This window comes from Doryrhamphus excisus, chromosome 1 (genome assembly GCF_030265055.1).
Source record: "Doryrhamphus excisus isolate RoL2022-K1 chromosome 1, RoL_Dexc_1.0, whole genome shotgun sequence".
In the NCBI taxonomy this organism is placed as follows: Eukaryota; Metazoa; Chordata; class Actinopteri; order Syngnathiformes; family Syngnathidae; genus Doryrhamphus; species Doryrhamphus excisus.
In genome coordinates, this window is record NC_080466.1 from 35,129,364 (window position 1) to 35,153,166 (window position 23,803).

At 40.3% G+C, this 23,803-nt stretch overlaps 1 protein-coding gene across 4 annotated transcripts; it reads left to right on the forward strand.

Moving 5' to 3' along the window:
• Positions 1-1,094: 1,094 nt before the first annotated feature.
• ghrhra (growth hormone releasing hormone receptor a) lies at positions 1,095-18,992 on the forward strand. 4 transcript variants are annotated; one of them, XM_058073017.1, is made up of 14 exons: positions 1,095-1,134; positions 3,343-3,441; positions 5,449-5,557; positions 11,731-11,838; positions 11,972-12,072; positions 12,147-12,244; positions 13,437-13,569; positions 13,691-13,844; positions 14,756-14,816; positions 15,435-15,504; positions 15,571-15,665; positions 17,582-17,711; positions 17,811-17,856; positions 18,452-18,992. In XM_058073017.1, exons 2-14 carry the CDS (start codon positions 3,379-3,381, stop codon positions 18,775-18,777), a joined length of 1,494 nt encoding a protein of 497 aa, XP_057929000.1. In that variant the 5' UTR covers positions 1,095-1,134; positions 3,343-3,378; the 3' UTR covers positions 18,778-18,992. The 4 variants fall into 4 exon arrangements, with proteins under 4 accessions (XP_057929000.1, XP_057928992.1, XP_057929010.1 ...); XM_058073009.1 differs by lacking the exons at positions 1,095-1,134; positions 3,343-3,441 and adding an exon at positions 4,192-4,421; XM_058073027.1 differs by lacking the exons at positions 1,095-1,134; positions 3,343-3,441 and adding an exon at positions 4,192-4,421 and having other exon boundaries at positions 17,811-17,852; positions 18,452-18,738.
• The last annotated feature ends 4,811 nt before the right edge of the window (positions 18,993-23,803 follow it).

Here is a 23,803-nt window from a genome sequence, read left to right on the forward strand (position 1 = left end):
TTTCTTGTGACAGCTGGTTGTAATGGTAATGGTAATGGTAATGGTAATGGTTTAATTTCATTTGAACATGCATCAGATTACAATTGAATGCATCCCATAATCAGTTCACAGTTCCACATGTCCAAAAGGAGTAGGAAGAAGCAAAGCTTATTAAATCCTAGCCCTCCATCATCTGGTACTTTTACAATCAGTAACTGTTACATTTGTTCACTTCCTGCTTTCTGTAATACAGTTTAAGGTTTTTTTTTTAAAAAAAATGCGACTTTACTCCAGTGCGACTTATGTATGTTTTTTTCTACCTAATTATGCATTTTTGCCTTGTGTTACTTATACTCCGGGGCAACTTGTAATCCAGAAAATTTGGTAAATTGAGTAAGGTCTGTTTCTTCAATTTCTTTCACAGCAAAGGCCCAAATCTCATTTAGCCTTTAACTGAAGCAACCAAACTAGCTTATATGAGTATGAAATGCACATCACCCTACAGTTTCATCCTGACTTTGCATTGTTGTGTCTGTATGTTGTGCAGTGTTTGTGGACATGACCTTTGACATTGGCATGCTATTAATGTCAAAGCGGTCCCAGGAAGTTGCCAATCATCCTCTATTTTTGTGAATTAGGTTTGACAGTGACATCTAGTGGGTGCTCGTGGTATTGCAGGCAACCATGTGCACACAAATTCATGTTGAAAACTGGAGTTTCCATGTGAGGCACGGATGCAGGGGGCGCTAATGAGCATCCACTATGGTAGGTTCAGGCACAAATTCATCCTTATAGAGCTTAATCTGCGTCATATACGCCATCACAGGCTTTTGTTTGATGGATGGATGGATGGACAGACTTCCTTTATTGTCATTGCACAATAACACAGCAGTGAAATTGCCAATGAAATATCGTTGCCTGGCTACCGTTTAATAATAAATAGTAATTCATCCTTGTTGCGTGCATTTTCATTAACATCACAGCCACAATTTTCAGTCGACCAAAATGCACGTCTCTTAGAAATACATCATTAACGGCCTTTTTTGCTTTTTATGGTAATGGTTTAATTTCATTTGAACATGCATCAGATTACAATTGAGTGCATCACATAATCAGTTCACAGGAGTAGGAAGAAGCGAATGTATGTAAACTTACGTAAGTGTATTTACTATTGTACTTTTGTGTCTGTGGCATTTTTGGAGCATGTTGCCTGCGAGTAAAGGCCGACAAAGCACATCGTAATTATGAATGTCATGGATACAACAAGATGAAAAAAATAGAACGCTTTCAGGGTGCTGCCTTTGCTATATGACTTTAATTTGCCTGAGGAGGATCAACACAGGCTAAAGGTCTGGTTTGAGAACCAAAACTGTTCAACTTGTACATCAATGATATCTCACTATGTCTCACTAAAGACTTAAAGCTGGTATTATTTGTGGATGATAACATTGCTTTTTGTTCCGGAGGGAGCACAGAAGAAATCCTTAGAAAGGTCAGAGAAGAAATGGTCACACTAAAAAGATAGTTTGATGATAATAGATTGTCCTTGAACCTAAGTAAAACTAAAATCATGCTGTTTGGTAACAGCAGAAAGGACACGTACCAGCAAATACAAATAGACGGTGTAGACATTGAAAGGGTGAACGAAAATACATTTCTGGGGATCACAATAGATGAAAATATGAGCTGGAAACCTCATATTACAAATACACAACATAAGGTGGCCAGAAATATTTCAATATTGAACAAAGCAAAATTTGTTCTCAATCAGAAATCACTCCACACTCTTTATTGCTCTCTGGTTCTACCATATCTTACTTATTGTGTGGAAATATGGGCTAATAACTATAAAAGCAATCTTCACTTGCTAAATGTACTGCAAAAAAGGTCAGTAAGGATAATTCATAATGCCGCCTACAGAGAACATACTAACTCCTTATTTCTAAAATCACAAATACTTCAACTTGCTGATATAGTTCATCTTCAAACAGCTATAAAATAATACACAAGTCATATGGTCATATCACCTCGTACTTTGTGACAAAAAATAAATAATAAAAAATAAAATAAAATAAAAATAAATAAAAAAAATAATAATAAAAAAATAATAATAATACAAAAATACAAAATAAAATAAAAAATAAACATAAAAAACCTTAAACTATATTAGGAAAGCAGGAAGTGAACAAATGTAACAGTTAGTGATTGTAAAAGTACCAGATGGAGGGGTAGGATTGAATAAGCTTTGCTTCTTCCTACTCCTTTTGGACATGTGGAACTGTGAACTGATTATGGGATGCACTCAATTGTAATCTGATGCATGTTCAAATGAAATAAAACCATTACCATTACCATTACCATCATCCCTCCTGTGCCCATTCATGTTTCTTCTGCACGGCCAAGAAGAGACCTGCTTTGCTTCTGCTCTGATGCGTTCTAGAGTGGTAATTCCACCACTACACTATGTGTACTTCTTTTTCCTGACCCCTTACTTGAAATGTTTGACCTTTTGTATGAAACATTAGATATACTGTCATCTGGATTTACATCATCAACCCTGAGCACATGGTGAACCGATCCCTTATTCAAACAGGTTTTGACATCAGACATAAAGCAGTCTTCAACCAACCAGCTTTAAGCACCCCTACTAAATACATGTAGATGTACATGGAATTACAAAAAACCTAATACGCAACATTAAACACATATAACAACAGTTTAAAAAGCAGCGTCGCAAAGCATGGTGGGAGATTTATTAGACTAGACTTATTTGGCATACCCTACTGGTACCCCAATTGTGGCAAAGTAATTAAAGTTGTATAGCGCAGATTCAGACCCAGAGATGGTTGGTTCACTTTCCTCTTACTTTCATTCTATGTTGTAGCATATTTCCACAGCATTTCAGTCCAGCTTCAGCTTTCGAACAGCACATACGCACAGCGATGGGCAACATGTGTGAGGTTATGTCTGACATTGCTAGCTCCATTGTTAAAAAATGAAACATCTTTACTGTTTTATTTAAAACGCAATTAAAACGATATTCCTCATGTCGGGGATCGGGGTCCTTGTGGTGCGGGGGAGGGAGGCCATGCGGGAGTCATGCAACAGCCATTATGATTTTACACACCTTTGTAGGCTGATGAAGCAGTCTGCCCCCCCCCTCCATCCAAGGTATCCAAACACCTCCACCGACCTTTGACAAAGCCGATGGCACTCTCCGCAACAAAGCGTTCATGAGAGTGTGCCACATTGAAGCGCACCTCCTCTGTGTTCTGTGGATTTGTGAAAGGGGGTGAGGAACCAGCGCTTTAGGGGGGTAGACACTGTCACATTCTCTAAAATGGTCTTTATGTACTTACCCAGGAGCCAGCACCGTGCAGCGCCCGTCCATCAGGGTGAATGAGTCATGTGTTGACCCGTGCCACTGTTCCACTGTGCCGTTTTATCAAGGTCATGAACGAGGTACAAATAATTTGTACATTCTGTGAATGCACATTTTTTCAGTTCACTGAGCAAATTCGGCGGCACGGCGATCGAGTGGTTAGCGCACAGACCTCACAGCTAGGAGACCAGGGTTCAATTCCACCCTCGGCCATCTCTGTGTGGAGTTTGCATGTTCTCCCCGTGCATGCGTGGGTTTTCTCCGGGTACTCCGGTTTCCTCCCACATTCCAAAAACATGCTAGGTTAATTGGCGACATTGGGCAATTATGGGCATGCACTGCAATGCAGGCCTTGCAGTGCATGCCCATAATTATAATAATTGTGTTCCAATAATTAGTCCTAAAGGTATTCGAATCAATAAAACAATGAGAGTCCCCAAATTTATGCATGCCTACATTTGTTTACATAATTATTGCACACTTTCTGTGTAAACGTTCTGTAAACTTCATTTCACTTCTCATCGATCACTGTGTTGTTCTGCTATATGATATATTTAACTTAAATTGATGATTCCAATAACCAGTGATTTATAAAGGAAAATTTTGAACCCGATCAAAAGTGCCCAAATTGTTTCATACTATTATATGTACTATTTATTTATGGGTGTGTGATTGTCTGTTGATTAGTCGTTGTGTCTTTAAATGAACCGGCGCATCTCCACAGACACTCATTCACCTGATTTGGAGAGGGAGGGTGTGGGTGGGTGGGAGCGAGAGAGAGAGAGAAAGAGAAAGAGAGAGAGGTAGGGAAGTAGAGAGGAAGGGAGGGAGGACTCAAGTTTTCATCTGGCAGGGAGGACTGGGATTCATCTATTTTTGGTTGACACTGTGTATATTTCATAGCAGGCTGCACACACCAGCATTTTAATAGACCAGCATTATCTCCATCATCATCTTCTTTATGACTATGAGGGATAAGAAGATGAGGGATAAGGGAACGTTATTCAAAGGACGTCAAGGGAGATTTCTTCTTATTTTGTTTGGTTCTCTGTGGCCCATGGTGAGTAGTGGCATGTCTGCACTGTCCATTTGGATCAAACGCCTTCATTGTTTGACAGCCAGTGTCACCAAAGTGCGCTATGGTTGAAAGAAAACAGACATATTTTTGTTTTTATGCCGACCTGACATGACGACTGTTCTCATTAGGCTGGTGACACTCATTAGTGGTTATTAAGCTGTGTGGCTGCCCAACAACGTCATGGGGAAGATACGAATCGGAGAGTGAATCAGCAGAGTAAATTTGTTCAATTTGGTGAAGTTAAGATTGACAGACAGTATAAACAAATAATGAGAATTTTAATACACAAGCAATGGATTAAAACATGGAAGAAGTTGACAACCCATGTGGACTATTATTGATGTATCGCTCTATTTGGGCATTACTAATTTAATTGGCGGGCGAGTGGTTAGCGCACAGACCTCACAGCTAGGAGACCAGGGTTCGATTCCACCCTCCGCCATCTCTGTGTGGAGTTTGCATGTTCTCCCCGTGCATGTGTGGGTTTTCTCCGGGTATTCGGGTTTCCTCCCACATTCCAAAAACATGCTAGGTTAATTGGCCACTCCAAATTGTCCATAGATATGAATGAGAGTGTGAATGGTTGTTTGTCTATATGTGCCCTGTGATTGGCTGGCCACCAGTCTATCCCAGCTGTCTTCGGGCGAGAGGCGGGTACACCCTGGACTGGTGGCACATATAGACAAACAACCATTCACACTCACATTCATATCTATGGACAATTTGAAGTGGCCAATTAACCTAGCATGTTTTTGGAATGTGGGAGAAAACCCACACTTTGAAGCGCATTATGCGCACAAAAATGTGAAGAATACAATATAATAATAGCTGAAGAAGAAAAGGATTATTAAGATGGGCTGCTCTGCTATGCAGGCCCCCTTTGACAGCTGCAAAACGCTGCACAAACTCCTATACTTGAGTATAAAACAGGGCGGCAAAGTATTGTGTTGTTGTTGTGTGTATCTTATTGTACTGCACATCCAATGGTGTTGTTGCATCATATTTGCAGACTGAGGCCATTCATCCGGATTGTGCCATCATTGCTCAGCACCTGAGGGCCCGCGAGTCTTGCAGCCTGGCAAGAAGACGGGAAGTTCAGAACCAAACAGAGAACAGCGGTGAGTTTCTTCAGCTGATGATGCTGCCTGGCAGAGAAACACATACACATACCTTGTGACAAAGCATGTTTTTACAAGGGAAAGAGACCATAATGTGCAATGTAGCTTGTCCGTGTGGGATCTCATTTAGGGTCGTTATGAAACAGGTAATTTGGTTATCATCTTAGAGTAATGCACACGTGTATTTTGCATGAACAAAATGACCATACTTGATGAAAAACATGCAGGTTATAGACACATCCAACCACTTGATACATATAAAATGCAACCACACTTAGCGTATTTTTTCGGTTTACGTCAAAAATGTACGCAAATATTTTGCCTCAGTTTGCATGCATTTTCCACTTAGCACACAATATAGTGCACATTTTGGCTTCAAGAAATGAATCCATTCTCGAACCGGTTGACTGAAATGGTTCAAAGTAGTGATGTTACAAGAGGTGCCGGGATTTCGAAGCGTGTGTCGAGTAATCGATTGGGCACTTGTACAGAGGCTTGATTCATTGGGGGGAGGGGTCGGAATTGATGACGTCCGAAGCCTCACTGCCCAGCTGTACCACGTGACGGCTTTGGGAAAAGGTTCAGAATTTGTCGGGATGTTTGCCGGTCACTCAGCGATATAAACCCCTCAGCCTTAAACATTAAAATGCGGGGCTTTGTGGTGAGAGTCAGTCAGTTGAGCGTGTGGATAGTGTTTGTTGATAGTTTGGTTCGTACGGTTCACAGAGAGAAGATATGGAGTCAGCTAGAAAGAGGAAATTGTGTGGAAACATTTTGACTTAATTAGTAAGCCAAATAAAATTAGTATGGCATTTCAAAACCTGTAGTTTGTCATTGTTATTGAAAGGTGAAGTACTTATTGTGTTTCAAGGAGTTGGGGTACAATAATAACACCCCATCCATGTTACCGTGCCTTTCTTGAACATAAAGATGAAACTGGACCTTCACCCATCCATGGTAAAGTTAATATTACTACATTATAATATTAATATATTACATTATCACATACTACAGTATTAATTGGCCCTGTACCCTAGAAACCGCCCATGAATGATACGGGAAAAGGCCCAAATGATACTGTGTCAAAGCCCAGGGCAGTGATACTGATAAAATATAGAGTTTATCCATGTCCAGTATCAGCCCCCGTAGCTGTCCACTCAGAGCGCGCTGCTCTGGTATCGTGCCCGTGAAACAACCAATCAGAGAACAGCGCACGAGTGCTTAGTGCCTAGTGCTTCTCCAGTCACCAAAAAACCCAAACTTGATTAATGGAACTTTAATTGTCAGACATTGATAAGATAAGACTGTTGATAAAATATTATTGTTGAAATATTTTTGCAATTATTGTGTTTACACTGTTTAGATATAATACATGTAATAAACTGAACATTTTCTGGAAACAAAATGGTCTTTTGATTAAATAGAGACCTTCGGTCTCGGGCTGATACTGACACTTGGGGGCATGATACCTGGCCTGATACCAGACAAACCATGTGATAACCTATAAGTATCACAAACACAACCATGATGAAGCTAGCCATATCACATGATACATGGCATTTATGGACAAGAAAACATTCAGTATTTTATATATACTGTATATTTTATCATACACTTTGTAGATTAATCATTTGGTTATACAATTTTTTGTAATATATAATAATTTCAAAGAGCCAAATCAAATCAGCATTCAATGCATCATACATGAAGATACATCCGCCTGTAATTGTATCCAAGGCCAGCAGGTGGTTTCGTGTGCACGTGAAGCTTCAAGAAATGAATCCATTCTCGAACCAGTTGACTGAAATGGTTCAAAGCCTCATGGGGCTTCATCTCGCCATCAGTAACGTTTAGGATTTATTAGGAATGGGTGTACAGAGTTCATCTTACCTGTGGATTCTCGCCAAGGGAGTCACCTGCAGGAATGTTTGGGGAGGAGCCGTCAAGAGGCTTTGTTTTTTATAGGTTTAGTGACGTCATTAGTGACATCATCAAACCATACCATGTACTGGGGATAAGTGGGGGGTTGTAGGTTTTATGGGGATTTAAATCTTGGGTTTGGGTAGGGAAATATGTGTATGCGTTAATGTTTTATGAAGAGTTGTAGCAGTATTGGGGTTACATTAGATGGTATTTTTGAAATCCGGTTTTGTGAAGAGTTACATTATTAGATGTTTTTGGTATACCAACCTCTGGGCTATAGTGGGACATTTTGGGCAGTTTGAGGCGGGAGAGTGATGTGTGAGTGTATTTCACTGATGTGAGTGAATACATTTTTTGAGGATAATTTGAGTTTTTTTTTTTCAATTCAATTTTGTTTTGTATTAGTGTTTTTCATAAGTTCATCTTCCTTGTTAGATAAATGTGCCAAGCCTGGGCAAACTGTAAGTCTGCCTCCTGACATTTTTTCAGCCTTCGGACACCACATTACATTCATTCATTCATTCATTCATTTTCTACCGCTTTTCCTCACGAGGGTCGCGGGGGTTGGTGGAGCCTATCCCAGCTGTCTTTGGGTGAGAGGCAGGGTCACCACATTACAACCGACTCCAAATTGTCCATAGGTATGAATGTGTTAGCATTTTTTGGTTTTCCAGAATGGTCGAATTGATTTCAAAACAATATATTTTGGAAAAAGGCGGCACGGCGGTTGAGTGGTTAGCGCGCAGACCTCAGAGCTAGGAGACCAGGGTTCAATTCCACCCTTGGCCATCTCTGTGTGGAGTACTCCGGTTTCCTCCCACATTCCAAAAACATGCTAGGTTAATTGGCGACTCCAAATTATCCATAGGTATGAATGTGAGTGTGAATGGTTGTTTGTCTATATGTGCCCTGTGATTGGCTGGCCACCAGTCCAGGGTGTACCCTGCCTCTCGCCCGAATACAGCTGGGATAGGCTCCAGCACCCCCGTGACCCTCGTGAGGAAAAAGCGGTAGAAAATGAATGAATGAATGAATGAATATTTTGGAAAAAAATATTTGGTTAGAGTTCGTTTTGGTTAGAGTTTGACCTTCTGGAATGATGCTAACTAAGGGTGAAACAATAGAGTAGTGAAACAATAGAAAACCTAGTCATTTGACTAATACATGCATACTGTTCTGTCACTCACCTCGCACTCAAACCTTACAATTAAGTCGAATATGAGCGTGGTGACCCCCCCCATAAGGATGCCATAATGTCGTTTTGCCTCCACTTCATCATAAACTGCGATGACCTTCAACATTTTGGCCACTAATTCGATCTAAATGAGCTCACAACGCAAGACACGCACATTTCCGTCCGCTGCTCATTATGCAGATAAATGTCTTCTGATGACGTTTGCTGTCCAAGTGAGTGTGCTTATGCATCCGTCTGTGTAATGCTAAGCATACACAGCAGAAATTTCACCTTTTGGGAACAACAAAAAATGATGGTTATCGGTACTATAATACAGTTGTTCCTCGCCATATCACGTTTTGAAATTTCACAGCTTCACTCCATCACAGTTTTTCAAAAATACATATATCACCAGTAATTAATATATCATGCTGTTTTGTGGTTTTATACGGTTTAATATGCATAAAAATGGCTAAATGAACCAAAATACTAATATAAGGCATTCAGAAGATAGATTCTTAAACATGATGCCTCTATCTATCTATCTATCTATCTATCTATCTATCTATCTATCTATCTATCTATCTATCTATCTATCTATCTATCTATCTATCTATCTATCTATCTATCTATCTGTCTGTCTGTCTGTCTGTCTGTCTGTCTGTCTGTCTGTCTGTCTGTCTGTCTGTCTGTCTGTCTGTCTGTCTGTCTGTCTGTCTGTCTGTCCGTCCGTCCGTCCGTCCGTCCGTCCGTCCGTCCGTCCGTCCGTCCGTCCGTCCGTCCGTCCGTCCGTCCGTCCGTCCGTCCGTCCGTCCGTCCGTCCGTCCGTCCGTCCGTCCGTCCGTCCGTCCGTCCGTCCGTCCGTCCGTCCGTCCGTCCGTCCGTCCGTCCATCTATCTATCTATCCATCAATCCATCTATCCATCTATCCATCTATCCATCTATCCATCTATCCATCCATCCATCCATCCATCCCAGGGGCATCACTAGGTTCTGAGGACAGGGGGGCTTAGCCCCCTGGAGATGCACAAGATATGAATGAATGTAGTAAACATAAAAAAAAATCCAAAAAACAAATAAGGAACAAGAACCGGGATATAACTTTCCCACCTTTGGATAAGGTTAATTGGCCACTGGTTAATTAGCCTATTATTAATACTATCATCATTCTTCTTCTTCTGATTATTACTACTACCTGCTTATTGGCTTGCTTATTAGCCTGCTTTTGCCCGATATATATGAAATTTGAGATTTTTTTTGTAAAAAAAAAATTAAAAATCTATAAAAAATATCAAATTATTTAGGGGGGCTTAAGAACATTTTAGGGGGGGCTGAAGACCCCCTAAAATAGGCCTAATGACGCCACTGATCGATCCCTTTCTTTCTTTCATTTTGGTTGCACAATAACGTTGTCATTATCAAAGTCAAGGATCTAGAAGCCCTCCTCGCTGGCGTCCAAAGCTTTTCCCAAGAGTGCTGCTAATTCTAGATAAGGTGACATTCAAGTGGCAAAGACATCCTTTAAAGCCTTTCCATAAAGGTCAAAGCAACACAGCCGAGCTCAGTGGAAGGAAAAGAAACATTGTGAAAGGAAATCACTTTAGCCCCCGATTGTTGGACTCATGGGGGAAATGACATATGACTTCTCCACCACCCTCTTTTGAGTCGCCTTAACAGAGTCTATATGAATTATTATATAATAGTGCTGAGTGCAAAAGCTTTTCTGTCTTGGAACCTCCTAAAGCAGCAGTCCCAAATGGGAATTTTACTCCACTAGTTGACAGGGATGAATGCTTTTTTTGTATTGGCATCTGAAAGGAAACCCCATTTTATAGGGTTAGGCATAGAGTCTAAAGTATTCATGGGAACCGGGACCAACGTTCTGATTCTCCTTGGATCATTGAAATGTTTTTATTCCCATTCCTAACTTTGATGCCCACTTTGACTGCCAGAGGAAATAACCACAAGCACCAGCAAAAAAGAAGCTGCTAAAAGCTTTCGTGGGCTGCGAGTAGTTCGCGCGCAGACCTGACAGCTAGGAGACCAGGGTTCAATTCCACCCTCGGCCATCTCTGGTTGGAGTTTGCATGTTCTCCCCGTGCATGCGTGGGTTTTCTCCGGGTACTCCGGTTTCCTCCCACATTCCAAAAACATGCTAGGTTAATTGGCCACTCCAAATTGTCCATAGGTATGAATGTGAGTGTGAATGGTTGTTTGTCTATATGTGCCCTGTGATTGGCTGGCCACCAGTCCAGGGTATACCCCGCCTCTCGCCTGAAGACAGCTGGGATAGGCTCCAGCTCCCTCGCGACCCTCGTGATGATAAGAGGTAGAAAATGAATGAATGAGTGAAAACCATAAAAAGCAAAACAAATATGTTTAGAACTACAAATGAACCTTTCGGGGTATTATGTCACAAACAGGCTGCACGGCGGACGAGTGGTTAGCACATAGGCCACACAGCTAGTACACCTGAGTTCAATCCCATCTTCGGACATCTCTGTGTGGAGTTTGCATGTTCTCCCCGGTTTCCTCCCACATTCCAAAAACATGCTAGGTTAATTAGCGACTCCAAATTGTCCATAGGTATGAATGTGAGTGTGAATGGTTGTTTGTCTATATGTGCCCTGTGATTGGCTGGCCACCAGTCCAGGGTGTACCCCGCCTCTCGCCCGAAGACAGCTGGGATAGGCTCCAGCAACCCCGAGACCCTTGTGAGGAAAAAGCGGTAGAAAATGAATGAATGAATGAATGAATGAATAGTACAAGAAAAAAATAGCAAAGAAAAAATTACACAACAATATAATGCAGTGTAATAAAATACAGAAATATTATCTGCACCAGACAAAATATATAAATAATAAAATAATAAAAAAAAATTAAAAAATACTTTAAAAAAATTAAATAGTCGACGTATCATTTCAACTGACTGGACCGACTGGCAGCTACATATGTATCACAATGTAACAGTTGACACCAGTAGCACCAGTAGAACCAGTAGAACAAAACCATAAACGTTCAGTTCTCAGCTTCATTTGTTTGTTGTCACGACTGAAAAGCTTTCTGGCGCTTCCAGGGTGTAAAACAGAATGGGACGAGATCGGATGCTGGCTGAGAGCCGACGTAGGTCAGGTGGTCAACGTTTCCTGCTCTGACGTCTTTCAGCATTTCTCCAGCAGCCAAGGTTGGTTCAAAGTTTATGGGGCTGTACTGCACTAATTCTCTAATTTACTAACTTTTACGATATAATCTGTCAAGTCAAGGCTGATTAGATTGTTGTCTCGTTGAAGTTGTCCATTTCCTCTTTGTGTGTACAGGTTTTGTTTACAGGAACTGTACAGATGACGGTTGGTCAGACATTTATCCGCCCTATGAGGATGTCTGTGCTTTCAGTGACGACAGCGAGCCGGAATCAGAGGTGCCAACTCATGCGGTGGCTATGTTTTGTACTCAGTTAGAGCTCACACACATTGTCTTTCTCTCTGCCTGCAGACCAGTTACCTCTACACCTTCAGACAGGTCTACACTGTAGGCTACGCCACCTCTCTCATTTCCCTCATCACAGCCATTGTGGTGTTTACAGCGTTCAGGTAAAAAAAAAATGCAATTTTGTCACCCAATCTCGCCATGTTCTAAAAATACAAAGTATTTTCCGGACTATAAGTCGTACTTTTTTCATAGGTTGGCTGTTCCTGCGACTTATACTCCAGAGCGACTTCATTCATTCATTCATTCATTTTCTACCGTTTTTCCTCACGAGGGTCGCAGGGGTGCTGGAGCCTATCCCAGCTGGCTTTGGGCTAGAGGACTGGTAGCCAGCCAATCACAGGGCACATATAGACAAACAACCATTCACACTCAATTTGGATTGGAGTGGCCAATTAACATAGCATGTTTTTGGAATGTGGGAGGAAACCGGAGTACCCGGAGAAAACCCACGCATGCACAGGGAGAACATGCAAACTCCACACAGAGATGGCCGAGGGTGGAATCGAACCCTGGTCTCTTAGCTGTGAGGTCTGCGCACTAACCACTCAACCACCATGCAGCCATATTTTTATTAACATTATTATTCATTCATTCATTCATTCATTTTCTACCACTTATCCTCACAAGGGTCGCGGAGGGGGTGCTGGAGCCTATCCCAGCTGTCTTCGGGCGAGAGGCGGGGTACACCCTGGACTGGTGGCCAGCCAATCACAGGGCACATATAGACAAACAACCATTCACACTCACATTCATTCCTATGGACAATTTGGAGTGGCCAATTAACCTAGCATGTTTTTTGGAATGTGGGAGGAAACCGGAGTACCTGGAGAAAACCCACGCATGCACAGGGAATTGAACCCTGGTCTCCTAGCTGTGAGGTCTGCACGCTAACCACTCGACCGCCATGCAGCCATTTCTCTTCTCTCTTGAGAAATAGAAGTCTCCCAGTTGTGTGGCCTGCAGGCTAACCACTTTCCACTGTGCAATTATTACCTAGCATGTTTTTGGAATGTGGGAGGAAACCGGAGTACCCGGAGAAAACCCACGCATGCACGGGGAGAACATGCAAACTCCACACAGAGATGGCCAAGGGTGGAATTGAACCCTGGTCTCCTCGCTGTGAGGTCTGCGCGCTAACCACTAGATCACCATGCCGCCCTCATTAGAAAATATAAAACAGAATTAAAAGTATCTCACGCTTATAAGGAATCTATGACGCTGGCAACGTCGTGGTTCCTATTGCTGATTTTAAGGTAGCATGGTGGCTGATTTCCCCCATTTTCATGTATTCAGGAAGTTCCGCTGCACCAGGAACTACATCCACATCAACTTGTTCTCCTCCTTCATCCTGAGAGCCAGCGCCGTCTTCATCAAAGACACGGTGCTGTTTTCTGACGAGACGCTGGACCACTGTTCAATGTCCACTGTGAGAAACCACACATCAGCTATTGTGTTGATTTGAAGTAGCTTTCCGTCAAGTTCAAAAGCTAATTGAGCTGACCTTGTGCGCCAGAACGAGTACTTGAACTAACTATTGTCCTCGTCAGACGGCGTGCAAGTCCGCCGTGGCCTTCTTCCAGTTCAGCATCCTGGCAAATTACTTCTGGCTGCTGGTAGAAGGGATGTATCTGCAGACCCTCCTGGCTCTGACCTTCGTCTCCCAGAGGAAGTACTTTTGGTGGTACATCCTAATTGGATGGGGTGAGCATAGGACCACCTGAGCGTCGGATTTGGTGTTAATTGGGAGTCATTTCTTATCTTGCCGACCGTGTGAATGAAGGACGAAAAAGCAGCTTGCTTTTACTCTTCTGTTAAAGTTCTAGTAATAACCGTTTTTAGCATCTGGGGTTCTCGTAGAGTTGGGAGAAGTAGTTCTTCTAATGCAGTGACAACCACTGTGCCACGACACATTAGTGTGCCATGAGAGATTATCAGGTGTGTTGCAAAAATGATCCAATTTCACTTAATTGGTCAAAAATTAGTCATTTACTAGGAATAATGTATCTACATAATAATCAGCTTTGGGTCAGTAAAGTTTGTGAAACACTTGTCTGGTGAATGTGTGTACAACTTTAATAATTAGGAATTTGACAACTGATTTTACACAAAACAAACCAAATAAAGAAACGAGACCTTTGTGTACTTCACAAGCGCTAACTAAGCTCAGCAAGCATCCAAAGACTAAAGCAAAATGAAACTTTTTTTACTACGTTAGGAGACTACTTTGATTATGTCTTATCATCTTGTTGTCACAGTTAAAGTATAATGTTTTATTGCTTTTACGTTTTACTATCAACTCTGCTTAACTTACATTATATGACCAAAAGTATTTGCTCACCTGCTGTGACTCACATTTGAATTTAAGTAATGGTAATGGTAATGGTAATGGTAATAGTTTAATTTCATTTGAACATGCATCAGATGCAATTGCACATGCAATTGAGTGCATCCCATAATCAGTTCCCAGTTCCACATGTCCAAAAGGAGTAGAAAGAAGCAAAGCTTATTAAATCCTACCCCTCCATCTGGTACTTTTACAATCACTAACTGTTACATTTGTTCACTTCCTGCTTTCCTAATATAGTTTATTTTATTTTATTTTTCTGTCGCAGGGCTCCCGTCAGCTATTCTCATACTTTGGGTCCTGACCAGATTCTTCTATGATAACAGAGGGTATGATATATGATATACAGTGGAACTTTTTGGTTTGGCAAAAATATGTCTTGGTTTTCGTACACTGGTTATCTTGGTTATCGTAAGGCCAAACAGTTCCCAAACAACACATAAGTCTAAGTATACAGCTCTAACCGTAAATGTTGCGTTCAAAGGTATCATGTAATTGAAGGTTTACATGTTTTCTCCGGAGTACCCAGAGAAAACCCACGCATGCACGGGGAGAACATGCAAACTCCACACAGAGATGGCCGAGGGTGGAATCGAACCCTGGTCTCCTAGCTGTGAGGTCTGCGCGCTAACCACATTGTAAGAGATTGTGTAGGCAAAGCATATAACCTGGTAGGAGAGACAAAAAATTGAGTGAAGAACTACAAATAAACTTGATTTTCATAAAAATAAAAATAACATTTTAATTGTATACAATAACATTTTTAAATATATATAAAATATACTAAATATAATAAATATAAATAATTATTTTTTGTACATTTTGGTTTTGATTGGACCTTTCGGAACAGATTAATGACCAAAACCAAGGTTCCACTGTAACTATACTACTATGTTCCGTCATTATGCAACATGGTTTGAACCACATATTTATGGTTATGTGTCCAGTTGCTGGGACGACACAGACAAAGTCGGCATCTGGTGGATTATTAAAGGCCCAATAACCGCTTCATTGTTGGTGAGTTGCTCATGTTTAATGTTGAAATGTTTCCCAGCTATGAACTGTTCATTGTATCTTTAATAGCTCAACATTGTCATCTTCGTCAACGTGATCCGCATTCTGGTCCAGAAGCTGAAATCTTCAGCCATGTCGGGCAACACTGACACAGGACATTTTGTGTAAGGATGAAATGTTTTTTTTTGGATTTGATGTGTAAAAAAATATTGCTTTTGCTTTGAATTAACCACCTTGGCATCTTTACAGATTTACTAGATTTGATTTTTCCTTAAAATTGCTTCCATCCGTACTCTTTGGTATTTACCTGCGAGCCTGCAACGTATCGTTTGTGACAGGAGGAAAAGATGGGAATTTACAACAACGGCATTAAATGCTATAAAGGTCAAAAGCAATAGTTAAACTAATTGAGCTGACAGTTGTAGATACTGTATTACATATACTGTATATTGGACTAAATACACCGTTCAAGGGTTATGGGGTAGCGGTATTGGGATAGGGATTAGGTTAAAATTAGGGTTAGGATTGAGGTTTTGGTTAGGGTTTCTACTCGCTTGCGTAATAAGTGTAATAACTGCACACTGTTTAGTGAAGGAAATAAATGAACTGCTGAATCCTTCTCTAACGTAATTATATCCGCCAACATGTACACTACTTCCTTGGAGCTCCATCTTACCCAACAGAATTCAATTAGACTTAAAGAGACTTTAAAAATAGTACATGATACCACAAATAGATTTCTCCTCCAGCACCTTAATAGGAATTCAAATAACGATCCTTTTTTAAATAAATAGTACAAGCAGTTACATGAACACAATATAATTATTAGGTCATCTTTAAAAATACATTTTAGCATTATTGTCTTTTTAAAGGCAGCATTGACTCTTATTTGCTTTTGAAGTGTCCTGAGTGTGTATATTATAATATTTGGGCGTTCTGGGGATTTTTTTTGGTGGTTTGGCAGGTCAGAGTAGTAAATAGTTCCATCTAGATGGGATGGATAACTGATAAAATGATGTAATACACAAGGCACGCCTCCGTGTGGCGCTGTGGACAGCTCATTCATTCATTCATTCATTTTCTACTGCTTATCCTCACGAGGGTTGCGGGGGTGCTGGAGCCTATCCCAGCTGTCTTTGGGGCGAGAGGCGGGGTACACCCTGGACTGGTGGCCAGCCAATCACAGGGCACATATAGACAAACAACCATTCACACTCACATTCATACCTAAATGAACAGCTATAAGGATGAAAACATGTGACACACCAAACCATAGACAAAGAACGAATTAATGCACATTTGTTTGTCCCGGTTTCAATCCCACCCTCGGCCATCTCTGTGTGGAGTTTGCATGTTCTCCCCGTGCATGCGTGGGTTTTCTCCGTTTTCCTCCCACATTAAAAAAAAACATGCTAGGTTAATTAGCGACTCCAAATTGTCCATAGGTATGAATGTGAGTGTGAATGGTTGTTTGTCTATATGTGCCCTGTGATTGGCTGGCCACCAGTCCAGGGTGTACCCTGCCTGAAGACAGCTGGGATAGGCTCCAGCACCCCCGCAACCCTTGTGAGGATAAGCGGTAGAAAATGAATGAATGAATAAATGTTGGCTGTCATGTGACGTGATGGGCCAGTGCCATCATTGTTTTTAAATTGTAGCGGTAGTTTTCTAGTACTTACGCAAACGTCAAGCTGGCGATTTCAGATTTTACCACTTTGGAAGCCTTTAAAAATACAGTTTTCATGCCTGTGACCCTCGTGAGGATAAACAGTAGAAAATGAATGAATGAATATACGTCTGTGGGTGTAGGTGTGAGATTCCAACCAATAAAAACAGACAATGTGGAGAAAACAAACAGCCGTCCTAAACATCTTTCAGGGCTCATTTGCAAATGAGCAAACCTTATAATCTGAATCTTTAGCATCGTTCAACATAAGAATCCAACATTGTAGCAAGAATTATAGGTCAGAAAAGTGGAAAAAAACAAGACCGGCTCCCCTGTAAAAAATTAGTATCGTATTGTTTTTTGTCTAGTCTTTATGTGCTCTCATGCATCGTGTCTTTTTTGGATTCCCATCAGAAGGCTGGCTAAATCCACGCTCTTTCTCATCCCTTTGTTTGGGATGCACTACACGGTTTTTGCCTTCCTGCCTGAAAACACGGGAGTAGCAGCTCGACTCTATATTGAGCTTGGCCTGGGATCTTTTCAGGTACCAAAAGACAAACCAGAAACCTGAATTTAGAAGCCTGATAGGATGTAGACATCATTTTCCTTTGCAAAAGCATGACCGCAGTGTGTTGTTTTGCAGGGATTCGTGGTGGCTCTGCTTTACTGTTTCATGAATGGAGATGTAGGTAACACTGCATGTTATTGGCATTGTGGCATTAACACATATCATATATGTAACATATTAACACGAACACAACATTACATCGTTTGAGTTTGAATTTGAACTATTCCGGTTTCAAAACCGGGAGAATCGGAATGTTAGTTTCTGTTTTTTTCTGGTTGAAATTCCAATACTGGCATCACGGCGATCGAGTGGTTAGTACGCAGACCTAACAGCTAGGAGACCAGGGTTCGATCCCACCCTCGGCCATCTCTGTGTGGAGTTTGCATGTTCTCCCCGTGCATGAGTGGGTTTTCTCCGGGTACTCCGGTTTCCTCCCACATTCCAAAAACATGCTAGGTTAATTAGTCCATAGGTATGAATGTGAGTGTGAATGGTTGTTTGTCTATATGTGTCCTGTGATTGGCTGGCCACCAGTCCAGGGTGTACCCTGCCTCTCGCCCCCGAAGACAGCTGGGATAGGCTCCAGCACCCCTGCGACCCTCGTGAGGATAAGCGGTAGAAAATGAATGAATGAATGAATGAATGAATGAACACTGGTGTCGCCAATGCAGTGAGTCTATATATTCATTGCTTTCTTTATGTGATGCTGCCTTCAGGTCCAAATGGAGCTGCGACGTTGGCTGTGGAAGTGTCACAATCAAAGTCATCACACCCCCACCAAGCGAAGTATTGTTCAGATCACGACACGAAGCCACGGGGGGCTGCGGCAGCCTCCTTCCACTGGCAACATCTCCTCCGTATGAGGCAATGTCTTTGTGAGCAACGAATGGATCTATTGGACGATTGGACTGCTGCTACAGAAAGACACACGTGTGTGTATCGGTACCAGTACTGCTTGAAGGTGGCGCTGTGGAGCCGTGTCAGCAATGGGAAGGATAACACAGCGGCGACCTGTGGAATGACTTACTTATTAATGCACTGAGCCGTTCAACCACTTCCTGTCCAGATGATGTATATTTAACACAGTTTGCACAATATAAGAGTATTACAAAGGTTTTAAATAAAATGTAAAGCTAGAATGAATATTTAAAGGTTAATATATAAGAAAAATATTTACATTTTTTTCAAATAAATTATTTCGTTTTGCAGTAAAAAAAAAAGAAAAAAGAAAAATGCAATTCTTTTAATGTATTTATTTTGTAGGGTAATTTTACTCTGCATTGTGGTTTATAAAGCCTAATTTATGAATTGTAGCAAAATGTACAGTAAATAATAGTTTGGACAAAACATTCATTCATTCATTTTCTACCACTTTTTCCTCACGAGGGTCGCGGGGGTGCTGGAGCCTATCCCAGCTGTCTTCGGGCGAGAGGCGGGGTACACCCTGGACTGGTCGCCAGCCAATCACAGCTTGGACAAAACAATTAATAATAATTTAATGACTAATAGTTAAGGTTTTATTTCATTTGAACATGCATCAGATTACAATTGAGTGCATCCCATAATTAGTTCCCAGTTCCACGTGTCCGAAAGGAGTAGGAAGAAGCAAAGCTTATTAAATCCTACCCCTCCATCTGGTACTTTTACAATCACTAACTGTTACATTTGTTCACTTCCTGCTTTCCTAATATAGTTTTTTATTTTTATTTTATTTTCGTCATGTCACGTACCGAAGTATGAGGTGATATGAGCATCCAATGACATAATGGGTAGGTGGAATCAAATCCGGGTCTCCAAGCTGTGTGGCCTTTGAGCAGGCCCATAATAATATATTATAATATATAGTAAAATGAAATCACAATCTTCAAATATGCCAGCTTTGCACACATTTATTTAGCATTCAAATGTACAGAACATGGATGTTGGACATCACCTTACGACACATTGTCACAGGAAGCCGGATGACCTTTTTTTTTTTAACATTTACTTTGCTTATATTATCATGAATGCTTGTCATTTCAGACACGTGCATACATTATACTCCCAAAATGGACATCTCTCATCTCCATGAAACATAGAAAATATGCTTGTAACACTACATGTGTTAGGCAAGAGATTCCATTGTAAGGAGAATATACAATATATTCTATAATGTTATTGAAATGAACACCATGGAGATTGATAGCAGGCAGCAGCTGAGTGACATTCAAAAATGTATTGGCAATAAACAATAATTTAGTCAAAAACAACGAAAAAGGCATGTAAACACAGACAAATACGACATCACAGAAAAAAATTGTTACATTTAATAGTGTGACATTTTGGAAAATCTATTTTCTTCCTAGCTAGTCTAGCTAGTCCATTCTTAGGGGTTTAGGAGCCTTTGTAAAAGAGCCTGTTAGCCTAGCCTAGCAATGTCAGGCTAGCTCAAGACAAAATAAATTAAATAATAATAATAAATAAAAAATAATGTTACAATTTCTATATTACTTATTTACTTGTGTCTTTTATCCAAAACAAACTAAAAATGATACTGTTTTCAATATGGTTTCCTGTTTTGAAAATCATGCTAGGCTAAGCTGTCATGTGACTCATGCTCAACATGGACGTGAAAATTCCCTGAAATGTCTAAATACAACCTTTTTTCGAGACATATACAAAATATAAGAATATTATTGTAACAAAAAGATGTCTTTGTGGTCAGTCAAAGCTGCGTACATGAGGCTAAATGTCACACTTGCTATCGCTAAATACGTACTAAAAGTGCTTGAAAAACATCATCACCGTACAACTCAAAACAGTTCACAGTTTGTTTTGAAAGAGCTGAAAGGAAATGTCAGGACTTCACAGAAGGCACGATAACAAAACACTTAAGGTTTTTTTTTTGTTGTTGAAAATCTTTGTACAGTAGGCTATCATTAAGAAATAATGACACTGATTAAAGAATGGGGGAGAACCATAGGGGGAGAAACAAATATCCCGATGCCACTCAAAAACATGGCTCAGAATAAAAAACATAACCGTTTAAATGTCAAATCTAGAGTTTATAAATGAATATCGCCTCCTTTAGGGGCATATATATTCAAAACAATGCTTTATTTGCACATTAGTGTCACTCCAACAAGTTAGCATACCTAGCCAGGTGACATATTTCCCTCTTAATGTTTCACATTTATATGAAAAGGGTATTTTAAAATATTTCACAGTGACATTTACATTCATAAACATGACATGTATAATGATTTAAAAAAAAAAAAAGGCTGAAAAAATGTAGAAACCAGAGTTGGCAAGCTAGCTCTGGTTGAGTGTGGAGTGATGATGGGTGGCGCCATTTTGATTCTGGAATGTTCCATTAATGCTAACTGTAACTAACTCTTTGGGGCGAAAATATATACGGGAAAGTTAATTTAGTATGATTTTGCTGACTAATAAATGCAAATGGATGACTACATGAAAGTTAATAATAATCTGGTATGGATGGTAGGGCTCTAATACTGTATAAATATGTAAAATAACATGGCTGCCTCCTAGCGGTAGGCACACACACACACACACACACACACAGTTAACAGCTTTGAGACATGGTCGTTTCCATCTGAGCTCATTCCGACTCAGAGTGACAGCTGGTGTTAGCGCACATAAGCAGCAGCAGCGTTTTTTTTTTATGTTTAACTGACACCCTTGTACGTTTAAAAAAAAAGTAAACTAAACATTAAATATAATCAAAACTGAGAATTGAAAACTGGGTATTTTTTTAATGAACTTATTTTTCACATAGCACCGATTTAAGGGGGGAAAAAACATTATTTGCTAACCTGAACTTGAATCAAAATGGCCGTCACAATAAGAATGTACTACTGGCTTGTAAATAAAAAGCCACTTTTTCACAGATTATATAAACCGAACCGTCTTTTTAAAGTTCTAAAGTTTGTGTTTTTGTTGCGTTTTGTAAATATTTCTTATAACCGTGTTTGTATTTTTCACTAAGAAATTAAAGCAGGAAAACGTGAGAAATGCAGCGATTTAAGGGGGAAAAAAACACTATTTGCTAACCTGAACTTGAATCAAAATGGCCGTCACAATAAGAATGTACTACTGGCTTGTAAATAAAAAGCCAATTTTTCACAGATTATATAAACTGAACCGTCTTTCTAAAGTTCTAAAGTTTGTGTTTTTGTTTAATTTTGTAAATATTTCTAAGAAATTAAAGCAAGAAAATAACTAGCAATGACTAAATTAATGTAATAATGCCATAATAATGACTATAATAAAAACAAATATTAGATCAATTATTAGAATGTGCATTGGTGACGGAGAAAACGTTATGAATATCTAAACTAAACTTTCTCTTTCTGGATACTGTTTTATTTCAATTAATACTTGTGTATTATTCACTGATAAATTAATAGAAAATTAAAAAACCTTGCTAGACATGAATTTAATGATGCTATTGCTACTATTACTACACACTACTTCTGCTACTATACTATACTATACTATACTATTCTAAAGTGAAGGATGAATTATTTGAATGTACCTGTACATTAAAAAAAACAAAGTAATAATAATAACAATGAAAATAGATTGGGATTGTCAGAATTGGCACATTTTACGTGGACTATTGCGCTCTATGTTTGACTTTCAAAACAGATCATAAAAAGATGATAGCTGCACTTAATAGTCATCATCATTTCAAAAAACATCAACACGACTCTTCAATGACAAAAAGATGTAGCGTAAAGCACAACACTCTACTGTACATTCAATGCAGGCTTAATGGCTTCTTCTTTTCAAAATAAAAATGAGTGTTGGACGAGGCACTTTGATGGGATGATGTTATTGTACAAAATGGAAAGCTGCAGGTGAAGACAACTGTTAAGTCAGCATGGCACTGTGAGAAGTCCACTACATCTACTAAGATCAGGAGTGTCCAAAGTGCGGCCATTTTCGTCCTGATGTTTGTTTTTTACCGGCCCTTGGCAGGCACGTGATCCTCGTGTTGCGCTTTGTGGTTACGACGGACTCACATAAATGATCAATACTGTCGGAAATAAGAACTAGCTACGTGGTGTGTTGCTACATTGATGAAAGACAACTATTTTTTAAACCTTTCCCCAAGCGTGAGGCAGACTCTTCTGATGGTGTCAAAGAAAAGGAAAGCACGCTTAGACACGCTAAAATGCTCCGAAAACTGAGAAATCAACTTTGGCTCAAGCCAAGGCGCTCAAACGCCGCGACCGTTCGAAGGCGAATAAATTAGGGATGTCCGATATCAGCATAAAAATGCGATATCAGTATCAGTATTGTTTTTTTTTTGCAAAAAAGTCAATATCAGACATTCCTAGTAAAAATTGTATCTTTGAACATGTGAAAGGATCTGCTCCTATGAAATAGACAGTGACTAAACAGTGTCAGGGGCGGCACGGCGGTCAAGTGGTTAGCGCGCAGACCTCACAGCTAGGAGACCAGGGTTCAATTCCATGTTTGCATGTTTCCCCGTGCATGCGTGGGTTTCCTCCCACATTCCAAAAACATGCTAGGTTAATTGGCGACTCCAAATTGTCCATAGGTATGAATGTGAGTGTGAATGGTTGTTTGTCTATATGTGCCCTGTGATTGGCTGGCCACCAGTCCAGGGTGTACCCCGCCTCTCGCCCAAAGACAGCTGGGATAGGCTCCAGCACCCCCCGCAACCCTCATGAGGAAAATGAATGAATCAATAAACAGTGTCATTCTTCCCAATAAAGCTGTCTCTCCCTCCCTTGCAACGTCCCCTTAGTATATAATAGTGTAGACAGTGTGCACAGTGTGAGTGACTTCGGTGCTGACACTAAAACTCAACTTAAGCAGTGTGACGGAGAAAGAGAGCCATTTCTACGACTGTGTCATCGTTGTTTTTTGACTGACATGCAGTCATTAGAACTGAGGACCTGTAAAATGAATTGATTGTAAGGATAAGCGGTATATAGAAAAAGGATGGATGGATGGGCTTTTTGACTTATAGCACTGTTTTCACCATCAATATACGGTAGAAAAAGTCTGGACACTCCTGATTTAGAATATTGTCG